General features: G+C 35.8%; 3 protein-coding genes across 3 annotated transcripts; 1 reads left to right on the top strand and 2 right to left on the bottom strand.

The window, feature by feature from the left end:
* Positions 1 to 333: 333 nt before the first annotated feature.
* Positions 334 to 11,995, bottom strand: cdc45 (CDC45 cell division cycle 45 homolog). The gene is made up of 18 exons (XM_079637833.1): positions 11,791 to 11,995; positions 11,444 to 11,503; positions 10,739 to 10,831; positions 10,453 to 10,590; positions 10,204 to 10,362; positions 10,061 to 10,119; positions 9,909 to 9,957; positions 9,169 to 9,230; positions 9,030 to 9,080; positions 8,802 to 8,921; positions 8,310 to 8,441; positions 7,108 to 7,206; positions 6,847 to 7,008; positions 6,236 to 6,374; positions 4,409 to 4,492; positions 4,148 to 4,266; positions 3,955 to 4,031; positions 334 to 742 (listed from the first exon to the last, which is right to left on the bottom strand). The coding sequence occupies exons 1-18, from the start codon at positions 11,839 to 11,841 to the stop codon at positions 678 to 680; spliced, it is 1,719 nt and encodes a 572-aa protein (XP_079493959.1). The 5' UTR covers positions 11,842 to 11,995; the 3' UTR covers positions 334 to 677.
* Positions 11,996 to 12,153: 158 nt separating this feature from the next.
* ufd1l (ubiquitin recognition factor in ER associated degradation 1) lies at positions 12,154 to 16,076 on the top strand. The gene is made up of 12 exons (XM_079637785.1): positions 12,154 to 12,447; positions 12,919 to 13,051; positions 13,195 to 13,227; positions 13,316 to 13,437; positions 13,547 to 13,677; positions 13,781 to 13,853; positions 13,932 to 14,000; positions 14,553 to 14,621; positions 14,725 to 14,772; positions 14,878 to 14,966; positions 15,052 to 15,133; positions 15,297 to 16,076. Exons 1-12 carry the CDS (start codon positions 12,445 to 12,447, stop codon positions 15,369 to 15,371), a joined length of 927 nt encoding a protein of 308 aa, XP_079493911.1. The 5' UTR covers positions 12,154 to 12,444; the 3' UTR covers positions 15,372 to 16,076.
* A 3-nt stretch (positions 16,077 to 16,079) lies between these two features.
* ciao1 (cytosolic iron-sulfur assembly component 1) lies at positions 16,080 to 22,158 on the bottom strand. The gene is made up of 7 exons (XM_079637784.1): positions 21,832 to 22,158; positions 20,955 to 21,103; positions 20,743 to 20,854; positions 18,817 to 18,905; positions 18,522 to 18,717; positions 18,323 to 18,398; positions 16,080 to 16,631 (listed from the first exon to the last, which is right to left on the bottom strand). Exons 1-7 carry the CDS (start codon positions 21,974 to 21,976, stop codon positions 16,397 to 16,399), a joined length of 1,002 nt encoding a protein of 333 aa, XP_079493910.1. The 5' UTR covers positions 21,977 to 22,158; the 3' UTR covers positions 16,080 to 16,396.
* Between the last annotated feature and the right edge of the window lie 373 nt (positions 22,159 to 22,531).

Below are 22,531 nucleotides of genomic sequence, written 5' to 3'. Positions count from 1 at the left end.
GTTACTGATAAAAACAGGTTAAAGCATTAACACAAATATTTATGTAAACTTTCCAGTGCATGTTAATCTAAAGAAAATGTGTTTGTTTTAATCGCTCACCAAAGTGTAATGAGGCACTTTTCTCCATCCAATACATTTCACAGGGATACAATTCTCCGTCACAGAACATCTGTCACTCAAAAACCTCATGTTAATGAAGTAAAACTACTTGCAAAGTTATGTTGACCATCTTACTGTCGTAAAACTATTTAAAAATACTAATAAACAAACTTTTAATCAATAATTCTAGAAACCATCGTTGAACTGGCAGTCAATGAATTAAACACACAACATCAGAAGATTATAAAAATGATTTATTTAAATTCATATATAACATGCACAGATACATACTAAAGACAAGACACACACAAAAAAAAACTAAAACCACACACATAAATCAGGCCTGTACAGTCAAACAGAAGGTCTGGCACCACATGACCAAAACATCAGCTGATCTCTGGGGTGGAGGATGAAGGTATTTGGCACCACACTGGCTGAGGACACGGTAAAACTCACGTTTACTCAAGGGATGTGAAATTCCACTTGTGGAGCAACTGTGTGTGGATGCAAAGCACACATATGTGTGTCCAGGGTTTCTGTGGGCCGTTTGGGAATCATTCCCAGAATGCAGTGGGGCTTTATGACAACAGGGTGATGAGGGCATCCAGAAACTTCCCTCTGTCCTCCATCTTTAGCTCTATAACTGAGGAGAGAGAGAGAGACTTGACTTTTACCATCCCTTTATTCTACATAGTAAAAAAAAAAAAATTAAGATAAAGATTATGTAAGATTATTTCATCACATTAGACATTTTTTTAAATAAATAAACAAACATATGTATTCCATGTTCTTACCACATTCAATAAATAAATAAAGTTTCATTAGAGAGAGAGAGAGAGAGAGAGAGAGAGAGAGAGAGAGAGAGAGAGAGAGAGAGAGAGAGAGAGAGAGAGAGAGAGAGAGAGAGAGAGAGAGAGAGAGAGAGAGAGAGAGAGAGAGAGAGAGAGAGAGAGAGAGAGAGAGATATTCACATAACCTGCTGTTGTGGCATAATGATAAATGTACATGTGTGTGTGTATGTGGTGTGATGTGTGTGTATTTTGGGGTCTGGCAGAACTGAAGGCATTTGGCACCAAACTGACAGAAGTGATGGGAAAACTGTATGAATATAACAGATCAGTTAGACCGTTGTGCAGCTCATGTGTATGTCAAATAACTTGAGTGTAGGACTGTGCGAATAAACCGTAATTGGCTTCCAACGATTATGAAAACAAGATAATCGAGGTAAAACGATTATTGTGCGGCTGCCAAATAAGTGAGTGTTTTAAAATGCAGTCGACTGTTGCTAAACTGCAGGACGTGTTTGAGATTAAACAGTGTTAAAAGCTCATTAAGCCACAGATGAGACACTGTTCCCCCGGCGGCTTTCTGTGTCAGAGCTGAACGCGGATAAGCAACTGGTCTTCGGATACTCGCCGAAACGCGCACACACAAAAATAGCAAAATGACTTTTTGGAGAGCGTTCACGTAAACACGGTGGGTTATATCTTAAGTAAACGCACACAGTTGAGAAAGAAACGCTTGTGTAACAGTATATTGGATCCATGCATTAGCTCTTAACCCTTCAGCAAGCTGTATTCATTGTACCGTAACTCTTCAACCGTTTGTTTGCACTATCAAAACCATTCAAATTGCCCCTGACAGTAGACAACATGTGCTTTTCGGCAATATACGGCTTATTACGGTAATTTCATGCTTTCCGTCAGCAAATGACAGCAGCTTTCTGGCAGAGCGGGAAGGAAGGATTTGAACCGAGAGATACGAAGCGCGGCGGCTTAGAGTGTTCTGGATTGCATAAAATAATAAAACAAACAAACAAATACATGGTGAAAAGTGGTAGACAGCAGAAGAGGGGATTGGGATGATTTTTAATGAAACTTGGGAGGCGGATGGCCGTTACTTTTTCACGTATCTTTACATGTGGTGTATGCATGTGTATGTGTGCGTGCCTAATATGAATGGATGCATTTGTATGTGTGCATGTATGAAAAAAAAGTGTCCTAAATGAAAACTGTGCCACCCAATGTCACAAAAAAGACTTGTATAGTTGTATTATACTTCATTTTTCAACTTTAAAAGGTGCACTGCATAGTGCAATATTCTGAGTTTTTTGCAGAACTATGCCACCTCTGGCGGCAAGCGAAACTGCAGCCAGAGATGTGCACGCTCATGGACCACACGCACACTTGCATGAGCACGAGCTGTTCATAACCAAAGGAGCATCAGCCGCAAATCTTTTGTTTACAATCATAATGTCTTCAGAGGTAATAAAGTTATAAATCCCGTTTGAGCCCTAGAGCAGACCGGAGATCTCTCCATTTGTTGAAAGCCTTCCCTATGTTTACTCTCGTCTTATTCCTACGCGGCCTGTCTGAGTCCAATTTGGCCCTTTTGGTTGCACTAGACAAAAGTTTTCTTTTTTTTTTATCTTACGTGGAGTTTGCGTTGGTGTTTGAAATGAACTACAAGCAGGTCTCTTACAATCCATCTTCTACGGAGAATGCCGGCGAATACACAAACCCGCCAGACATAGCTATGTGAGCGTGCCGTGAACGCGCATGACGTCACGCCCAGTCTCAAACTCCGGCCCGAATCCCTCTTATTTATTTTACTTTACAGGATTATAGAGACAATCTCAGTGATCAGAGAAGGGCTCCTTCAGCCCATCAGGCAATTGTTTAAGCATGTATGGGTTAGAAAACGGGTATTTTTAACATGAAAAGTTGCTTAATGCACCTTTAAAGTGTTAGTTTCTTTTGGTCGTGATTTTTCAGTTTTTTTTTAAATAAAAATCAGAAAATTTATTCTCGTTTTTTTTTTTTTTTGTCTATTTAAATTCTATTTACAAACTCACCACACACAATAATGGTCAATAACTGTAATTTGTTGAAAGCTAATCTTTTTCTGAAAAAGATGACACCTTGCACATGAAGATGGCACATTGTTATAGAATTTTACAGTAAAAAAAAAAAAATCAAAATATGTGAAAAACACCTATTTTAGCTTCAGGTTCTAAAGGGTTAAAGGGACAGGATCATAATAAACCTGCTGCAGTCCGTCATTAATGATAATCACACAACAAATGACAGGAAAAATCACTCACTGATCTTGACTGAATACCATAAGTAGCTTTAATAAGGATTAATCTATATGTAATGTACAGTAAGACTATGCAGTGTTATTTTACATTTGATTATTAACACTGTTAGTACAAAACTTAAACAGTTTTTTTTAAATATATTTTCATTCTGTTTGTAATTTGTTTCTTTGTTTTTATTGGTTTCTGACCGTTTACCTTTTTCTTACATTAGTTAACATAGTATTAGTTTTTGCTGAAGTATTGATATTTGAAATTACTTATCGTGTAATAAGACTTATATCGCCCACCAATAATCATGCTAAATAATCATGATTTCAATATTGACCAGAGAAAATCGTGATCATGATTTTGCCAGAATCAAGCAGCCCTACTTGAGTGATAATATTACATGATTAATGCAACCTGTTCTGACAAAAATTAAAATTACCATAATTTATTGAACATTTGGCTTTCAAGTTAAGCTCCAGAACTCAAGTCCCTGGTGTCTTGCAGTGTGAGATGATGTGCTTCATTTTTTTATAACAAATAATTGATAAATTAATGAAAATTATAAATTCTAACAATAATAATAATTAAAAATAACCTTTCGTAAATATTTACTACTTTCATGATTTTGCATCAATGCAAATTCAGATCCAAACTCTTGGTCAGAAGAGCAGAGAGACGTCACAGAAACTCTGGGCTGCTCTGCCCTCTGGTGGTTGACATGAGCTGTGTGCGATCACGTCCCATGATGCCGTGGTGCAGTGACTGACCTGAAGTGTCGAAATGATCGTGTAGAGTTCTGGAGCTGGTGCTCTCAGCTGCCTTTTCAAACGCCCGGCCAAAGAAACTTGAGGGAAAAGAAAAACGTTGCTGATGTGATTTTTGATTGGAGGTTTAGCATTTTTCAGAGAAGAAAATTCGCCCCGAAGTCAAGTCTCCATTTAAAAGCATGAACAAACTCACTTTTTCTTGTCAGATGTGTCGGATTCTGGTGGAATTCCCAGGACGATCACAGTCCCCTTCTCCACATCCAGAGGAGCGGCCATTATCAACGGCAGTATCTTACAACGTTTGTTCCTCGTCTAACAAAAACACACTCATGAGAACAGCCATGTCCTATCATCACATGTGCTGAACTGGCTAAGCAGCTTAATGTGACTCCAAACTCCACAGACACATCAAATTACTTCTTTCATTCAGTATTTTTTGCACACATGCACTTACGGAGCAGACGAACGCTTTGAGCAGATATTTGCAGAGGAGTGTCAAAGCCAGAGGTTTAGAAAACAGCCTCACATCTGGTGTTCCCTACAAACACAAGACACACTTCAACAACTCGTTTTCAACACAATATAATCAAATACTGTCATTATTCACCCTCATATCATTCCAAACGTGTCAACATGAGAATGGGGGTCTTTTTGTGTATATTTTATGTATACTATAGTCTTTGTATATATAATGTGAGATTTTTATTTGATCTGTTTTGTGTATGTATAAAATAAAATGTTATAAATAAAATATATATACAGGGGGAAACACGAGAATTGGGCAGAGTCGAGGATTAAATCAATAAAAAAAATTTTTTTTTGACTGAATTTAAAAATATATACATTTCTACAGGAATAACACTATTGTACTATAAAATCAAGTACCGGTATATATAAATAAAAATATTATTGAAATCAAAATCAATCAATCAATAAATATGGTAATAATGCTATTAATTGTACTATAGAAATTAGTATTTAATAATCAATGTTCATTTTAATAAATTATAAAAATAAAAAAACAATAAATATTACTAAATTATAATACAACTGTACTATAAAATAAAAAGTATTTTATAGTTGTTTTTTTAATAGTAATAATACTTTTGCACAATAAAAATTGAGAGAAAGAGGACAAGGTTACAAATGACCCAAACATCCCAGCACAAACCCAGCTGCTTCGAGACACTAGCTACTTTTACATGGATACCTTTTGTTTTATCTTTCATCAAATAAAACTTGTTTTATTCTTTTGTTTATGTCACTGCACAGTCACACTGCACGAATATACTGAGTTTCCCGCTGTTTGCACATACAAATCATAAATAAGCTCTTCTTTTCTTTGTTTTATTGAGCAGACTTAATATTGATCTATTCCGGTTCCTGATTAGGAGAGGACGAGCACATGAAGCTTGTGCCGTGCTGCTTATTCATCGAGTAGTAAAACACCCCTTCCCGCACCCAAAACAAGGTGTGTGTGGATGAGAGAGTGGTGTAAAGGACTGCTGGGACGACACTGTCCTGCAGCGCTTCACTGACGGTGCGTGGAAGGAGAAGTTTAGAATGACACGACTATATTCACACTATATTCTACAACAACAGATCCATGCGTCATACATCATGTCTGTCATTGCATATACTCAGTACTTTCCAGTTTCAGTTTTCAATCCGATCAAGTGTTTACATGACCTCAAGTCAAGTCATCTTCATTTATATAGCGCTTTTAAAAATGTAGATTGTTTCAAAGCGGCTTTACAGTGATAAACGGATAATTTAAGGTAACAGAGATTGTTTTGTCTTTATAGCGGTTCTTAAATAAAGATATTTTCCAGCTAAAGTTAGTTTTGATTGATTCACTTCCATCGCAACGATCATTAGTTATTAAATTAGAGGCCGCTAAGACGACACCGTTCTCTCTACACAGACTTTAATCGTGAACCTGTGAGAAACGCTGATGGCGCTCACATGCGCATTAAGAATTAATTCTATAGTTATGTGCGTTTGAATATATGTGCGCAGGTTTGTAATTCCCTACAAATCAAGCCTTAACAAACTACTTGTCTGGCCTTAACATTTTTTTATCACTTCGGGGTAGACCTCTCGATTGGATCACAAAAGGTTTAGACCACTGAAAGCTGCTCATTTAAAAGAGCAGTGCAACACTTCAAGCACGGACAATAGACTCAAATTTCATTATATCTTATTTTTCGAAGGTTGACAGTCACTGCGAAACTGTGCTACACTTCATAATGGTAAAGTTGAAGACATTAGATTTGCACACCTCCAGTAAATGGCAGTAGAGGAACGGCCCCTGTGAGAGTATGAGGTTCGTGCAGATGCAGCTCGCCACCGTCTGCTGGATGGCCTTCAGTTTCCTCTTGGCCAGATCGATGCCTAAATGCAGCCGCTCCAGATTACTCCTAGAGACACAGACAAAGACAAGACGAGTTATTGAGGACAACTGTCCTTAAGAGGCTACACAGACACATTACAATATCTATGAAACTTTTAAAGAGACCTTATTTTAGCATCATTGAGATACTAATATAGCTTTTTTAAAATATATATTCTGAATTATATTTTACTTTTATATTTTCTGTATTTGTATTTTTTAAGTTTTGCTACATTTGCCATATTAATCATGTCATATTTAAAAAAAAATGTGTTTAGGCTATGTAGTTTTAAATTTTTATTTCAGTTGTAGTTTGTTATTTTAGTACATCAAATTAAACTAAATAAAACTAGTAGTTGCTTTAGCAACTATCTGAAATAAAATAAGTTTAATTTTATTTCAGTTAATATTTTATTTTTATGCAACAATATATATATATGTTTAGCTTAAAACTATACATGGTTTTAGCTTTAGTTAAATATAATAGGCCTGCTTTATACCTGGACAGACAGTCCAGAGCTTTGATGAAGTTGTCCGCTGGCGTTTCATCCTTCTCCACGCTCTCCAGCAAGGCGGCCGCAGCGTGAACCACATCACTGGCCAGGAACCGGTTCTTAAAGCCAAAGTGTATACCGAACGTCTGAACACGGATGTCTTTCATCCTGAGGTGGAAAAAACAAAGCAAACCATTAAACACGTGACAGATACGGATTACAACAAGCACAATCTTTCATTTGACTCTCTCTCTCTCTCTCTCTCACCCAAATTTATTGGCCGATTCCTCGATGACTTCACGCAGGTTCTCTTTAATCGCCATATCCATTGAGTGAAACTTCTGCCGGACCTGCTTGAGTGGGAGACTGAGGGAAAAACAATCATTAAAAGGAGATTTTCGACTAAAGTCTGAATCACATGTATACAATGCATTCTATATTAATGCAACGATTTACACACATTACAGTTAATCAACTTGCTCAATAAACGTAAATGATTAATCGAATCCAAAATAAAAGTTTGTGTTTACATAATATATATGTGTGTGTATTGTGTATAATTATTTTGTATATATAAATACACACACATGCATGTATATATTTGAGAAATATTTGCATTTATACAGTGTTGTCAAAAGTACCGACTTCGGTACCAAGTCGGTACTGAAATTTAAAAAATGTGACGCTTTGAGCGCTGTTGAGCGGAATCGTTAACACCTCGGAATGGCCGGCCATTGTCACGTGCTCATCAAATATGTCTGTGATTGGCTACAATGATCAGCGCTTCAAAAACATGTTGTAAATATACATCAATAACACTCTTCAGCGAGCGATTACACAGATACACACGGGAGCGTTTGAAAGCAGGCGTCTATCAGTGGATCGATCCACTGGCGCTGATAGACGCCTGCTTTTGCTTTCAAAACACTTTCAAACACTTCCGTGTGCTCTCAAACGCTCCCGTGCGTTGATCATTGTAGCCAATCACAGACATATCCGATGAGCTCCTGAACACAATGGCCAATCAGAGGTGTTTATGATTACGCTCAACAGCGCTCAAAGCGTCACATTTTTTTAATTTCAGTACCGACTTCCTTTTGACAACACTACACTGCATATATATTTTTATATTATCTATAAATAACAATTTTTTCTTAAATATATACATGCATGTGTGTGTATTTATATATACAAAATAATTATACACAATACACACACATATATTATGTAAACACATACTTTTATTTTGGATTCGATTAATCGCGATTAATCGTTTACAGCCCTACATAATATTCTAACTAAGCATCTTTATCGCTGGCATAAAAAAAAAAATGTTTAAGCACGGGAAAAACATGCCATAAATGTGATAAAATTACTGTAAAGCATGGCTTCTTTTTGGTCATTGCTTTAGCAAAAACTTAAAAATCTTGTTTTCACCATTAACACAAGAATAAGACCCGTCCACTCACCCCATGTCAGCCAGGAACTCTTGCAGTTTCTTCTGTCCGTTGATGGACCAGAGTTTAAAGCTGCAGGAGGTGTAGCAGGAGTTACAGATGCTCTCGTACAGAGACCAGTGCTGATACAACACCAACCTCAGACTGACAAATGAGGTCAAGGGTCAAACACACTCATTACACACACTGTTCTTCATCACGCATGTTCAAAATGACATCCCACTTATGTGAAAGATAGCGGCATGCATTATGTATATTGTGCAGATTATTTCTATGTATAAAACGGCCTCATTTGCGAGAGCACACCATAATGCAAAAGACCTTTTTACACAAAATTAGATGCAAAAGAACCCTATTAATCCCCAAGATGACTAGATTAACTGAAATTAAACATGCACCGTAATGAGGTCATTAAATAGCACAATAGTATGCAGTAAGCAATGCACTGGTATTTTTGAACATCACACATTCAAACATAATTTCACATCATGTGGATAAGGATACTCATATTCAAAGGAGATCCTCATGCAGTCGATGGACAGCGAGTTTTCCTCATCCTCATTTCTATGGTTGTGTCGGGACACGTGGCGCTGTAGGGTGGCGATGTCGGTCACATATTTCATGCTGTATGATGAAGACACACAGGTTACTGTGAAACACACTGCTTCAGAAGTCATGAGATGTTTTGAAGAGGTTGATTATGGCGATACGAGATAAGAGCGAGATTCTTACTGTGGGATTTTATCGTGGACCCACTGATCTGTCAGGCCAATGACAGTCCACCTGCCAATCAAGGAGTCAGTTTTCAGTTCTCAGTTCATCTACGGCACTACTGCCACTTCTTAGAGGTAATATTAAACAGGAAGCTCACCACAGCATGTCTTTGGTGTCTTTAGACATGACCCAGGCCAGCTCAAACATCACCAACGCTGCCTGTAGACAACAGAATAAACAGGTATACATGTGAAACTTAAAAAATTTGAATATTGTGAAAAGGTTTTCATAAGCTGTAAGCCATAATCATCAAAATTATAACAAATAAAGACTTGAAATAACTCACTTTGCATGTAATGAGTCTATATAATATATTAGTTTCACCTTTTAAGTTGAATTACTGAAATAAATGAACTTTTGCACGATATTCTCATTTTTTTCAGTTTAACCTATACACACAAGTCAGCAAATATTGAGAAAATTGCATATTCACTAAGTAGTTGCGCTGAGCAATTCACTGAGTATTTAATTATATAATTTAACCATTTACAAATATTAAATTTAACGACTGAATGCTACACGTTCACATTATAGAATTCAATCAGAACTTTTGAAGTTTTAAATTCACATTAGGCTGTATCCTGTTTTCACCCCAAAATTTATGAAATGATTCATTAAAGTTTATGGAAATTCCACATAGCACTTTATTTGCTTTATTATTATTATATTAGTGCATATTTCAGAGCAAAATAGCTGATTATTGTAAAAAAAAATTGCCATTACATCCAGCTTTATTAACCCTCTAAAAGTGTAAATCTGTTGAAGTCACAAATGCATTAAAGCACGAACATGAGCCATAAAATCAGACCGTATGAAAACATAATCATAGTTACTCACTGATGTTCCATGAAACTCATACTGCTCGTAGTCAAACAGAATCTCTCTCCTGCAAACACAAACACACACTAAACAATGTACTTATCACACAAAAATGTTTCAGCATTGCTCATTTTAATTTTGGAGTAATTGTTATGTTTATATTTAATGACCTTCGAGCTTCCCATTCTCGTCTGGCACGCTGTCGTTCTATTCTCCTTTCCAAAGCACCCTGAAGAAGTTAACGCAGACTTTACAAACCTTGAGTATAAAGCTTGAGTATCCATCTACTCATAATATAAATATGAAAACATGCCTCATCATAACGCCTCCGTTTCCCAGAAGGCTCTGCGCTCCCATCGCTTTCATTTCCAGAATCATCGCCGTCTCCTTCTTCGTCCTCATCATCATCACGGAAGATGTCATCATAGGTCGGAACACCAAGATCGTCATCTTGCTTTATCAGGAGCTTAATCTATAGCAGTTCAAGTAAAGAAATAAGTATTAATAACTGCATATTTGCAACAGGATGCATCAGAGCTGATAAAGCGCTGAACATTTGTACTTGAGAGTCATTGTAGACGTTGACCACGTCAACAGGTCGGTGTGTATCACAGATGAAGAACACAGAGTCTTCCTCAGGCTGAAGAGTCTCCAGCAGGTCCACATTTGCTCCACAGTTTATCAAGACAAAATACTGGTACTAGAAGAAGAAACAAACAGATACACAACAATTGCTTATAGATTAGACTCATTAGATGAGGACTATTCCCCAAATAAGTCTATTGATATATATATATATATATAGTTGGCAAACTAAACAGCATTTATGGCAGAGCATAAAGTGGTACCTGTTCTTTATGCTCCATAAATGCAGTCCCTAAATCCTGCCATCCTGTCACAGGAACCAGCGTATACTGGACTTGATCACAGTGAAATAGAGCCTGGATGGAAAAACATTTGGAACAAAAAATGCAGACCACCTTTGAGAAAAATTTAGTGAAATGTTTCATTTAAAAACATCTTATTTGCTATCATTAAACTGTATTGTGTATAATTTGGGCAGCCCTTTATCTAGAGCAGGAGTTTTCAAACAAATAATGATATAAAAATAAATTAATACAATTTTAATAAATACTACCTCTAAAAGAACAGCACTACAGTGAGTTGAGTTGAATAGAAACAAAATATTTTGCACATATCTATAATATACATTTTCACAGTAGTAATTGGGTCTTTATGCATGCAAATACATTTCTGCCTTTTTTTAAATTTTGCTCGAGAACCTAAAAAAATATATATTTTAGTCAACCATTAGTGTATGAATGAACGATAATATACTACAGTATATAAACATCTGAATATCTACACCACATATTAATACTAATGTTTTTTTTAAACCATTACATCATAATATTTGCACATGCGAAGGTTGTTGTAGGTGTCCTGTACAAAGTATCTTGTGTTTTGAATATCTGTGTATGTTGTAACGTTTACTATCAGTTCAATGTTGCTGTTATTGTACTATATGAGTTTATTATAATGATATGACTAACCTGCAGAACCTTACAGGCACACAAGGCATCAATATCAGGAGACACGAGCAGGGCCACTCTCTAAATATATAAAAACAAAGAAGAAAGTCAAAGTAGTTTAAGAATATTATAAGAATATATATTAACAATTCAGTAACTATAATACACAAGCAACAACATATAGAATAGAATACGTATTATAAATTAAAATGTACTATTTAACATAAAATATTAAAACATCAATAGATAATGGTAGTATTAATAGTGCTTTTCAATATTAGCTATTAATACTAACTGTAAATATTAACAGTATAGCGGGTCTTAAATGTCTCCAGCAACCAAACCCAGACAAAACAGTTATTACGCACCTGATTAACGACAACATCATAAAATTCCTTTCGAATATCGGTCACAAACATGTTAAAATATAAGATTATAAAGTTTAAACATATAAAACTATCACTTTTTAGTGATAGACGCTTTACATAGACGTTTTAAAACTATCCTTGTTTTAAACGCAGGGTTTCCGTGTTTCGTCTGTGGCGCCAAATTTGCTTGTTGTGTATTTAGTACGCCCTTTGTAGAAATGACCAATTGAATAACGACTTACAGTGACAGGCAGACACATTAGCCAATGGTGTGCGACAGCGAGCGGCTCTTCTGTCCAATCGGAAACATCGCCTGACAAGTCCAAAACATAGTACAGAAATACGGCGATGGAAAACCAAAATGAAAATCTCTCTCTTTTTAAACACATTTGTAAAATGTATTTAAACGCTATAATAGATTTTTATAATATGGATTTAATAAATGTTATGCATGGGGCGTGACCCAAGCTTGAAAGAGAGATGTGATTGGCTAAAGTTGCGGTCTGATGGTTTGTTGTTTTGTTGCGTCACGTCCTACTACTTTTAACGCACTTCCTACTAAAAGGAGAGCTGCTGTGTTTCTGTTATTGAGTTGTCATCAGTATTCTTCTCTTCATCGCTGAGGTTCTGCTGTCAGGCAGATAAACAGCTAATATGGTCTGTATTTGATTTTAAGCTACCTTTAAATTGGCCTTTTTAGCATTATGTCTTTTATTGTTCTAAACTGGCTAGCTAATGCTAAGCTAAAAGCAGTAGAAAGCTGCACTGTCACTGTGGCATAAAGATGTTTGTTTATTATTGAACTGACATTTAAAATTATTAATTCAGCAGAAGATTTTACCAAAGATATTTACATGAAAGGAATACAGGAATACTATAACAAACAATTATGACTAAGGAGACAATAAGTGCAGCAATAAAAGTTATATTATTATTGCTTTGGTTATAATTTGATCTTAAACCATATATATATATATATATATATATATATATATATATACAGTGTATATATATATATATATATATATATATATAATGTGTGTGTGTGTGTGTGTGTCTAAGTATATAAAACCATGCATTCTTCAAGGTTTTTGTATTCATTATATTTCTGTCCTCTTCCTCCATCAGTTCTCCTTCAACATGTTTGAGCCCCATGTGGGCCGGGGTTTCCAGAACCGTTTCTCCGCTCAGTACCGGTGTTATTCTGTGTCCATGCTGCCAGGGCCCAACGACCGCTCAGATGTGGACAAAGGAGGAAAGAGTATGTCATCATGGTCTATCTTAATACTGGAAAGATGTTTCCACATGGCAAGAAAAGCTTTGTGGAACAGGATTCATTTAGTAGATTCATTTAGTAGATCAGTATTTCACTGAACTAATGCAGATGTCATGTTGTATTTTCAGTAATTATGCCCCCGTCTGCGTTGGACCAGCTGAGTAAGTTACATGCAGTTTATTAAATATGAAAAACCTTCCAACTGTACTCTCTCCTGTGTATTGATTTCACATGTGGTTTGTGTTTCAGGCAGACTTAACATCACATATCCCATGCTGTTCAAACTCACCAACAAGAATTCAGACAGAATGACACACTGTGGCGTTCTGGAGTTTGTGGCAGATGAAGGCATCTGTTATCTCCCTCACTGGGTATAAAATATACACTGATCGACTGTTACTGGATCTGATTTGCGTTATAGACGCGTTATTATTCAGGATATCAAATGTCCTCGTTGATCATGTTTTATTGTGTTTTCAGATGATGCAGAACTTATTGTTGGAGGAGGGCGGTTTGGTCCAGGTGGAAAGTGTCAATCTCATGGTGGCCACATACTCAAAATTCCAGCCGCAGAGTCCAGACTTCCTGGATATCACGAATCCTAAAGCTGTGTATGCTAACATAACACACACCTTTTACATTAAAATATATGTTTAACATTATAACAGCTAATATCTAGATCTCAATGTGCAATGTTTCTTTTCTTTTTTTCAGATTAGAGAATGCTTTGAGGAATTTCGCCTGTTTGACCACAGGCGATGTGATCGCTATCAATTATAATGAAAAGGTGATTGTCTGTTACTCAGTATAATGATTAATGTGGTAAAAACCCTGATGCACTAAGCCAGGCATTTCTGTCTTCCAGGTCTATGAGTTACGTGTCATGGAGACCAAACCAGACAAGGCTGTGTCCATCATCGAGTGTGATATGAATGTAGGGATGCTTATTTTATTCACATTTACATAATATATGAACTCGCGTAACCCCACTGATCAAACTTTTGGGGTCAGTAACACTTTGTTTCTGAAAGAAAGAAAAAAATAAATCAATACATGAAGGATGCATTAAATTGATCAAAAGTGACAGTAAAGACATTTATAATGTTTCAAAAGATTTCTATTTCAAATGCTGTTCTTTTGAATTTTCTATTCATCAAAGAATCCTGAAAAAATGGCTCACGGTTTCCACAAACATATCAACGGATGATAAACCGAAATGTTTCTTGAGCAGCATATTAGAATGATTTCTGAAGGATCATGTGACTGAAGACTGAAGTAATAAGGAGTCACAGGAATAAATTACATTTTAATATGTATAGTTATACAATTTTAATTGTAATAATATTTCATAAAATGTCTGTTTTAACTATTTTTGATCACATAAATGCAGCCTTGGTGAGCAGAAGAGACTTAAACATTATAAAGAATCTTTATATTTACACAATACCTCAGTGTATCTCTAATTACACAATATTTCATCCATCAGGTGGACTTTGATGCTCCTCTTGGTTACAAAGAACCAGAGAGACACATGCAGCATCCTGAAGAACCAGCAGTATGTTCTGACAATTAATTTCATCACATTATAACTCAGTATTTTGATTAAAATTCACATAAATCTCGTTCTTACTGATCCTGTGTTTGTCATTCTGCTGTAGGAAGAGGAAACGGATCCCAGTAACTACGACGTGGACTTTGGCTTCAGAGTAAGTCAAACAATGCTTATGATTACTGCAGTTTAATGCGCCTTCATATGCTATGAAATCATATGTTGAGAATTGTTGTCTTTACTTCCTGTTTTGTCTCCACAGGCCTTTACAGGTTCTGGGAATCGTCTAGATGGGAAGAAGAAAGGCATTGAGCCCAGTCCAGCACCCCTCGATCCCAGTGACATCAAACGGTACCTGCCTCAGTCGGACCCAGACCACTTCACTCTCACTGCTGAACTGTACATTTTAATATTTGCTGTTTTTTAATTCATACAGAGGAATTCCTAACTACGAGTTCAAAGTCGGAAAGATCACCTTCATCCGAAACGCCAGACAACAGCCACGCAGATTTGACATTGTGAGTGAAATTACAGGGCTAATAATATTTAGGGTTTTAAAGAAATCAACATTTCTGTAGTATCAGGTTGTCACAAATTTACGGTAGTTTAAATTGCCGGCTTTAGATGAGGATTGTTTTTGCAATCTCGTCTTATTTTAATCATATTTACTTGTCTCCACAGGATGACATGGCCACTAACTTCATTGCGTTCTCTGGGGAAGGACAGTCTCTGCGCAAAAAAGGCAGAAAGCCCTGATTACACGTACACTACTGACCAGGACACATCAGGAAGTCCACTGGTTTGGTTATTTGTGCTGTTTTTGAACTACACTCAACATGGGATCTTCCTCTGTACATTACAACTGTTGTTTTACAAATGATCTGGCATACTGAATCCCCTCTTTTTCTTATATTATTAAACACAAAACAGTGACTAAACACATTTATATGCACAATACTTCAAATAATTTAAATAAAGATTACCCTGCTATTCATCAGACTTGCTCTTTATTTACTCTAGGATGAGTTGTTGTCATGAAGCTTTTGTTTTCTGGTGCTGTTATTAATATTGTTTTACAAAACATGTCATTATCTGTTCATATGACTAAAGAATGTCTTGTTTATATTAAAGGAATGTACTGTGTTAGTACAACTTGACCACAGAAAATAATTTCAACGCCCTTTTGAATTGCAAGTATAGCCAAAAAGACGACAAATATTATGATAACATCAGTCCAGCATATTAAAATGGCAAATTCCACTGCTAAAAACAATTTTACAGCTCAAATAACATGTTTTTTTTCTTCTTGTACGAAAGCATTGTGCTTTCTTTAAATGGCACTTTATTTTTTTAACCTTCTCAAACACCCAATAGACGTAATTATGAGTGTATCACGATACGCTTTAACGTGCGTTAAAGTAACGATCTGCATTCAATACAACCATTAAAGATAAATTCACTAAACAATCTTTGAAAGCATTTAATATCAATACAAATGGATGGTTTTATGACATGTTAAAAAGAAAAATGAGTATGTTTCAACTTCAGCAGTGCGTGCGGTATTGTAAGCCACAGGCAAAGCTAAATATATCCATGTGGTTAAGAAACTGACCCATCAAAAAGACAGAACGAGGCCAGTTAAAAAGTGTATCGTCTTTCATTCCATTTGACCAGTGCTGTCAATACACACAGTACTCACACAGCTATTGTTATGATGACCCATGATGCACTTGCACATTTGAAATTCAGTGCTTTTGTCAGATCAAGCTTCATTCAGCAGCTCAGTTATCAGAGTTGTACTTCCAGATGGCGAACTCTCCGTTGTCACTGCAGGTGGCCAGCAGTCCCGCCTGCTTTGGGTTCCAGGCCACGCAGTTGACGTCCTGATTGTGGGCTTTGGGCACGTGGGCCGACAGGAAGAAGATGGGCTGATCTGGGTCAGCAGTGGGGTCTTCTCTGAACACACGGACTCCATCATCGCCGCACGCGGTGGCCAAGGCACCGGTCAGACGACACCTTGACATTAGAAGGATTACAATAATACAAGCGTCACTTCTGAACTCACAATGGTTGACAAGATCAGTCAGACAGTCAAGTCAGATCATCTTCACTAACAAGAGAATTACAGACCACAACCAAATATAACGCTTTACAATTAGGTTCCATTAGCTATTTTGGTTAATGCAACTAACAAACAATGCTTGTTTACAGTACTTATCTTTTTTAACATTAGTTAATAAACCTAGAACTGTTCATTGTTGGTTCATGTTAGCTCAGGTCCATTACATAATATGAACATACACACCTTTTTATTTTAATAATGTATTAGTAAATGTTGATGTGAACAATAGCTAACGGGTTTGTGTGGATGAGCGGGCAGAGTGTTTTCTGTTAGAACGGTGTCGTGTTAGTGGCGCCTAAGTTAATAACTAATGATCTTTGCAACAGAAGTCAATCAATCAAAACAAACTTTAGCTGGACAATAACTTTATTCTAGAGCTGCTGTAAAGCCAAATATTTGTTACTGTAATTTCCTATAATCACTGTAAAGCTGCTTTGAAACAATCTATATTGTTAAAAGCGCTGTATAAATGAAGGTGACTTGACTTGACAAATGCCCTAACCGTTGCACCGTCTCAGGCTTGTGCAGTATTTAATGGTGACTGGGATTCTGCAGGTTGTATGAAGGTAACATTTAACCAACTAAAGAACTAAAATTGAGGGGAACATATGCTCTTCATTTTTCTTATGCATCATATTTGATACATCAGGCTTTTATGGCTCATACTGTATATTATATAGTGAAAATATGAGTAAAAACACCTACATTTTATTCAGAGGCTTAAACTGAGCAAAAAATATGCGATTTGGTGCAGATGCTGATATTTATAAGGCCAAAAAGATGAAATTCTGATGCTTGTAATGTAAATCAGTGAGATATGTATAACAGCACAGCAGACTACTTACATAAAATGCATATACATATCAACTTTCACTCTATATCTGTCAATAATGTCTTAGTAAGATGATATTTAAATGCTTAGATATGGGATCAAAGCTCTGTATTTTTTAAAACATATAATGCAATACAATGATAATTGAGATATGAACAAATAAACCTTCCTCAAAAGCCTGATGATCATATTTGAGACACTTTTGACATTTTTTTTTTTAAAACTATGCATGTATAATCAGGTAAACCTCAGTTGCTTCAGTCCAGTAAGTGTTCATCTTGAAATATTACTACCAATATAAACGTTATTATTACGGTTTACTTTATAAAAAATCATACGATTTCTGAAGGTGGGTGTTTTTACAATTACACAAAGGCCTTTTACTTGCTAAAAATTTATAAAATATCAATCAGAAGACAGAAGGCATGTAGTAGATTGTGTGCAACAAGTTTTTAAATATAATACAGTAGGCTTTATAGGGATAAAATACAAATTTCATCAGATGTCCAGTACTTTTTAATTAATTTTACAAAAATTATCTCTGCTCCCAACCACTAAAATCCAGAAATAACACAATCACAAAAATAAAACACGAGAGAAGAATCCCTCATGCAACATGTAATGGCATTCATGTTTTGCTGCGATTTGAGACAATTCTAATGCCTTTATTTGCGAAAAGGCGTATTTAAGACTTCAAGATCTTTTTAAGACCAGTAGAAACCCTTTTGACCAAAATAATACCATGCATCTTACCATGCTATATCATATACTGTTCTCCCGTGGAATCCAGACAAGGTACAGATACACTTCCAGGACTCATCTGATGATCCTGCAACAAAACCACTATCAAATTCAACCCAGCAAAATCTAGACTATATGATTTGAAACCTGCTAAATATTCAAAATATCAATATTTTGAGTAAAACTGTACAGAAGTAATCCTAATGCTCACCATCTCCAGCTGTTGACTCCTTCCAGATCTTCACGGTACGATCATCGCTACAAGACGCCAATCTTCGTCCCTCGGGGTCAAAGGTCAAACTCCAGACAGTGGATTCGTGTCCCTCTAGAGTGGCTCTACATTCCCAGTCATCATCTACCTCTTTATAAATGCACACTTTGTTGTCATAACTGGCTGATGCAAGAATCTGCAAAAGGAAACGAGTTTCACCCTTAAAAATGAGCTGGTCTTTATGTGTCTGAAAACATTACGAGAGTGACAGAAAACATGCAAGTGAATATTATACCTCCTGTGTCGGGTGCCAAGCGACATGCTTCACGTCCTGTGTGTGTGAATTCACAACACTTACACACTCATACTCATCCTCCTCATCCACTAGAAGAAAAATAATGGGTTTAACACAAATCATTAGTTGTGCCAAACCTGTATGAATTTCTCTCTTCTGTTGAACACAAAAGATGATATTTTGAAGAATGTCAGTAACCAAAGAATTGATGGACCCCATGGACTTCAATAGTATTTTTTTTACTTAAAGTATGGGAAAGTCAGTCGGTAGGTCAGAATTGTAATTAAAATGCAAGTACTCTGAAATAGAGAGTATAAAAAACTGAGTGACTCTAGTGTATTTAATCTTCAATAAACACAGCTCATTAATTCCATTCACTCCCACTTAAAAACAATTGCGCGCACGCGGGCAGAGCCAGTAATAGCGGCGGTAGTCATGGCGACGGAGAGTGACAGTCGCGCAAGCCAATCACTTGTTTCGTCCCGGTAGGAATTAATGAGCTGTGTTTTTTGAAGATTAAATACACTAGAGTCACTCAATTTTTATACTCTCTTTTTCAAAGTACTTACATTTTAATTATGCATTGGTATATAAAGACAGTTTAAGCCAATTTGAAAAAAAGTTATTTAGACAATTCTTACTTACACAACCTTTAAGGGGAAGAGCTTGAGGGTGAGTAAATTATGACAGAATTTTAATTTTTAGGTGAACTATAAGCAAAAACATAATTTTTTTCATGCACCAGCCAATTTTGATGTTTTGAGCTATTTTACTTCCAGAACATGTCTTCTTCCAGACGAGTGGAAATACACATTTAAGGGTTTATTTGATTACACAAAAATGTGTATTTTCTCCTGCACTGAGCCAGAATTCTTCACTTCAGAAGCACTTACTGTACATACATCAAACTTTTTAATCCATATTTATATATATATACACTGAAGGTTTTTACAGAAGAGCTTGTTCATATACGCCTGATGTAAATACCATTTTATTAGTGCTGTCGATTTATCGCGATTAATCACATCTAACATAAAAGTTTGTGTTTATATAATATATATATATATATATATATATATATATATATATATGTGTGTGTGTGTGTGTATGTGCATGTATATATATGTAAATAAAATTATATAAACAAACTTTTATGTTATGTTAGAAGCGATTCATCGATTTGACAGCACTACATTTTATTAATGAAACATTGCCATTTGTTTTCTGTCTGTTGACAGTATTTATGGAGTGATAAAAATTGTTTTCCAAAATCCTGTCTCTAAAAAAACTCAAACTTTAATGTCAATACAATAAAGGAAATGTATGCAAATTAGTGCATTTTTTAGATAATGTTCCATTTGCATAATTAAATATAGCAGTAACTTGTCATAATGTTCTGTGATTGATTAATCAACTAGGTAAAGTATAGTGATAGCTATTATTTAAAAATGTTACACTATTCGTTTATTGCCTTAAGCCCTGGGAAAAAACAGTCAAAATTAAATAAAAATTTACTATCAATCTACACTTTAGTTTAGGGTCAAATTTTTACTATCAACTAGTTGCTTATTAGCATGCATATTACTAGGATATTGGCTGTTTATTAGTACTTTTAAAGCACATATTAATGCCTTATTCTACATGAGCATATTCTACATCCCTTAATCCTACCCATTACCTAAACTTAACCACCTTATTAACTATTAATAAGCAGTAATTATGAGTTTATTGAGGCAAAAGTCACAAATTGTTAGTTAATAGTGAGAATTGGACCCTAATCTAAAGTGTGACCGTACTATGTTAATGGACATCCCTGGTGTAACTGTGAATGATTCATCAGTGCATGTCATTTTAAAGGAAAAACAATGTTTGTAGTTTATGCTAAAGAAAGACTTTTCACTATTCGATCCCCGATTCCCGATGTACCTTCCCAGATCCAAACACTTTTGTCCCTGCTGCAGGTGGCCAGCAGGTTTCCGGATGGAGCCCAGGCCACACACTTTACCTCGTTCTCATGACCTTCTAACACTGTCAGGGACTGCAAACACACATGACGGACACACGTCAGGCTGACTGACAGGATGTTAGTGATGTCACTTCCTTGAGGTTTGTGTAATTATGCGTATTCAAAAACAAACCTCAAAACCATCACCCGTCTTCTTCCAGATGCATGTTGTAGCATCAAAGCTGGCCGATGCCAGATACTTCCCACAGGGCGACCAGGCCACCTTTCTGACCGTACGCTGGTGTCCATCTGACAGGACACACTTACATTCCCAACTGTCCCCTGAGAACACAAGACAAATAAAATACAATAATATACAATATATTTTATTTACACTATCTGCGGTGTCATAAAGATCAGACACAATATACATGTTTGCACACACACACACACACACATATATATATATATATATATACACACTTATTTTATGCAAATATTATTCTGTTTTATAAAGTTCAATTCACATTTATTTGAATAGCACTTTCACAATATACATATTGTTTTCAAAGCAGCTTTACAGAAAATGCACAAGTCCACATTACAATTTAGAGTGATCCATTATCAGAGGTTATGTATTTCAGAAATATACATATACAAAATCACAGTTAGCTAAACATTTATTAATTTAAACAATGTAGTAATTTAAAGCAGAAACAATGAGCTCATTGAAGTAATGAATACTTGTTTGCTAACAAATTAAAAGTCTTGTGTCTGATTTTTATAGACTCAGTGTGTGTGTCACTAATAATGATTGAATGAGTTCAGTTTGACATACTTGAATTAATGAATGAGGCATTTATATGAACTACTGTCTGTACACCCAAAGCGCTTTACAATCATATCAGGGAATCTCTCCTCAACCACTTGGATGATGCGACGGCAGCCACATTACAACGGCGCCAGTGTACAGCACGCACACCAGCTATATACTTCAGCTCTCATATTTAAGTACATGGTTTTAGTTAGACGGGTGATTGACGTTGTAAAATATGTTTTTGCAGTCTTACCTTCTTTACCCCATATTCTTATCGCGCGGTCCCCGCCGCATGACGCGAGGAGTGTGCCCGTGGGGTTCCACTCGACGTACCAGCAGCGCGCGTCCGGGTGCGCGCTTACCCTCTGTAGCAGCTCCATCTCGCCCTTCATTTCCATACAACTGAATGATATTTGTGATTAAATGACATGTAAATATCCCCCTGTCTCTCTCTCTCTTAAATGTCACAACTTCAAGACTTCTGTTTATCAGCGGCTCCCCACTTCCTGCTTTGTGCTTCAGTGTTTTTTTGCTGTTGATACAAATGCATGGCAAGTAGCGCCACCATCAGGAGTGTAGCGGAAGTTAGAGGAACATATCTTACAAAAATGCTTATATAGTAAGTTCTATTATTTTATTTTTTATTATTTTTTATTTTAAATGTATTAAAAAATATAGTTTTCTGTATGATATATTGTATGTATCAGCTATTAACTAAAATAGTTTAATTATTTAAGCGGAAGTAAGATGAAAATATATATTTATGTGAACGAATGATTTTACAAAAAATGCTTATAGAGTAAGTTCTATTATTTCATTTATTATTATATATATATATATATTATCATTATTTTTACGTTTTGTTTGCTCTATGATATGTATGTATTAGCTATTAACTAAAATAGTTTAATTATTTAATTGTGTTTAATCGTGCACTGTAAAACAAGGGTGGA

This window comes from Phoxinus phoxinus (genome assembly GCF_949152265.1).
Source record: "Phoxinus phoxinus genome assembly, chromosome: 15".
In the NCBI taxonomy this organism is placed as follows: Eukaryota; Metazoa; Chordata; class Actinopteri; order Cypriniformes; family Leuciscidae; genus Phoxinus; species Phoxinus phoxinus.
This window is presented reverse-complemented; position numbering and strand designations above follow the sequence as displayed.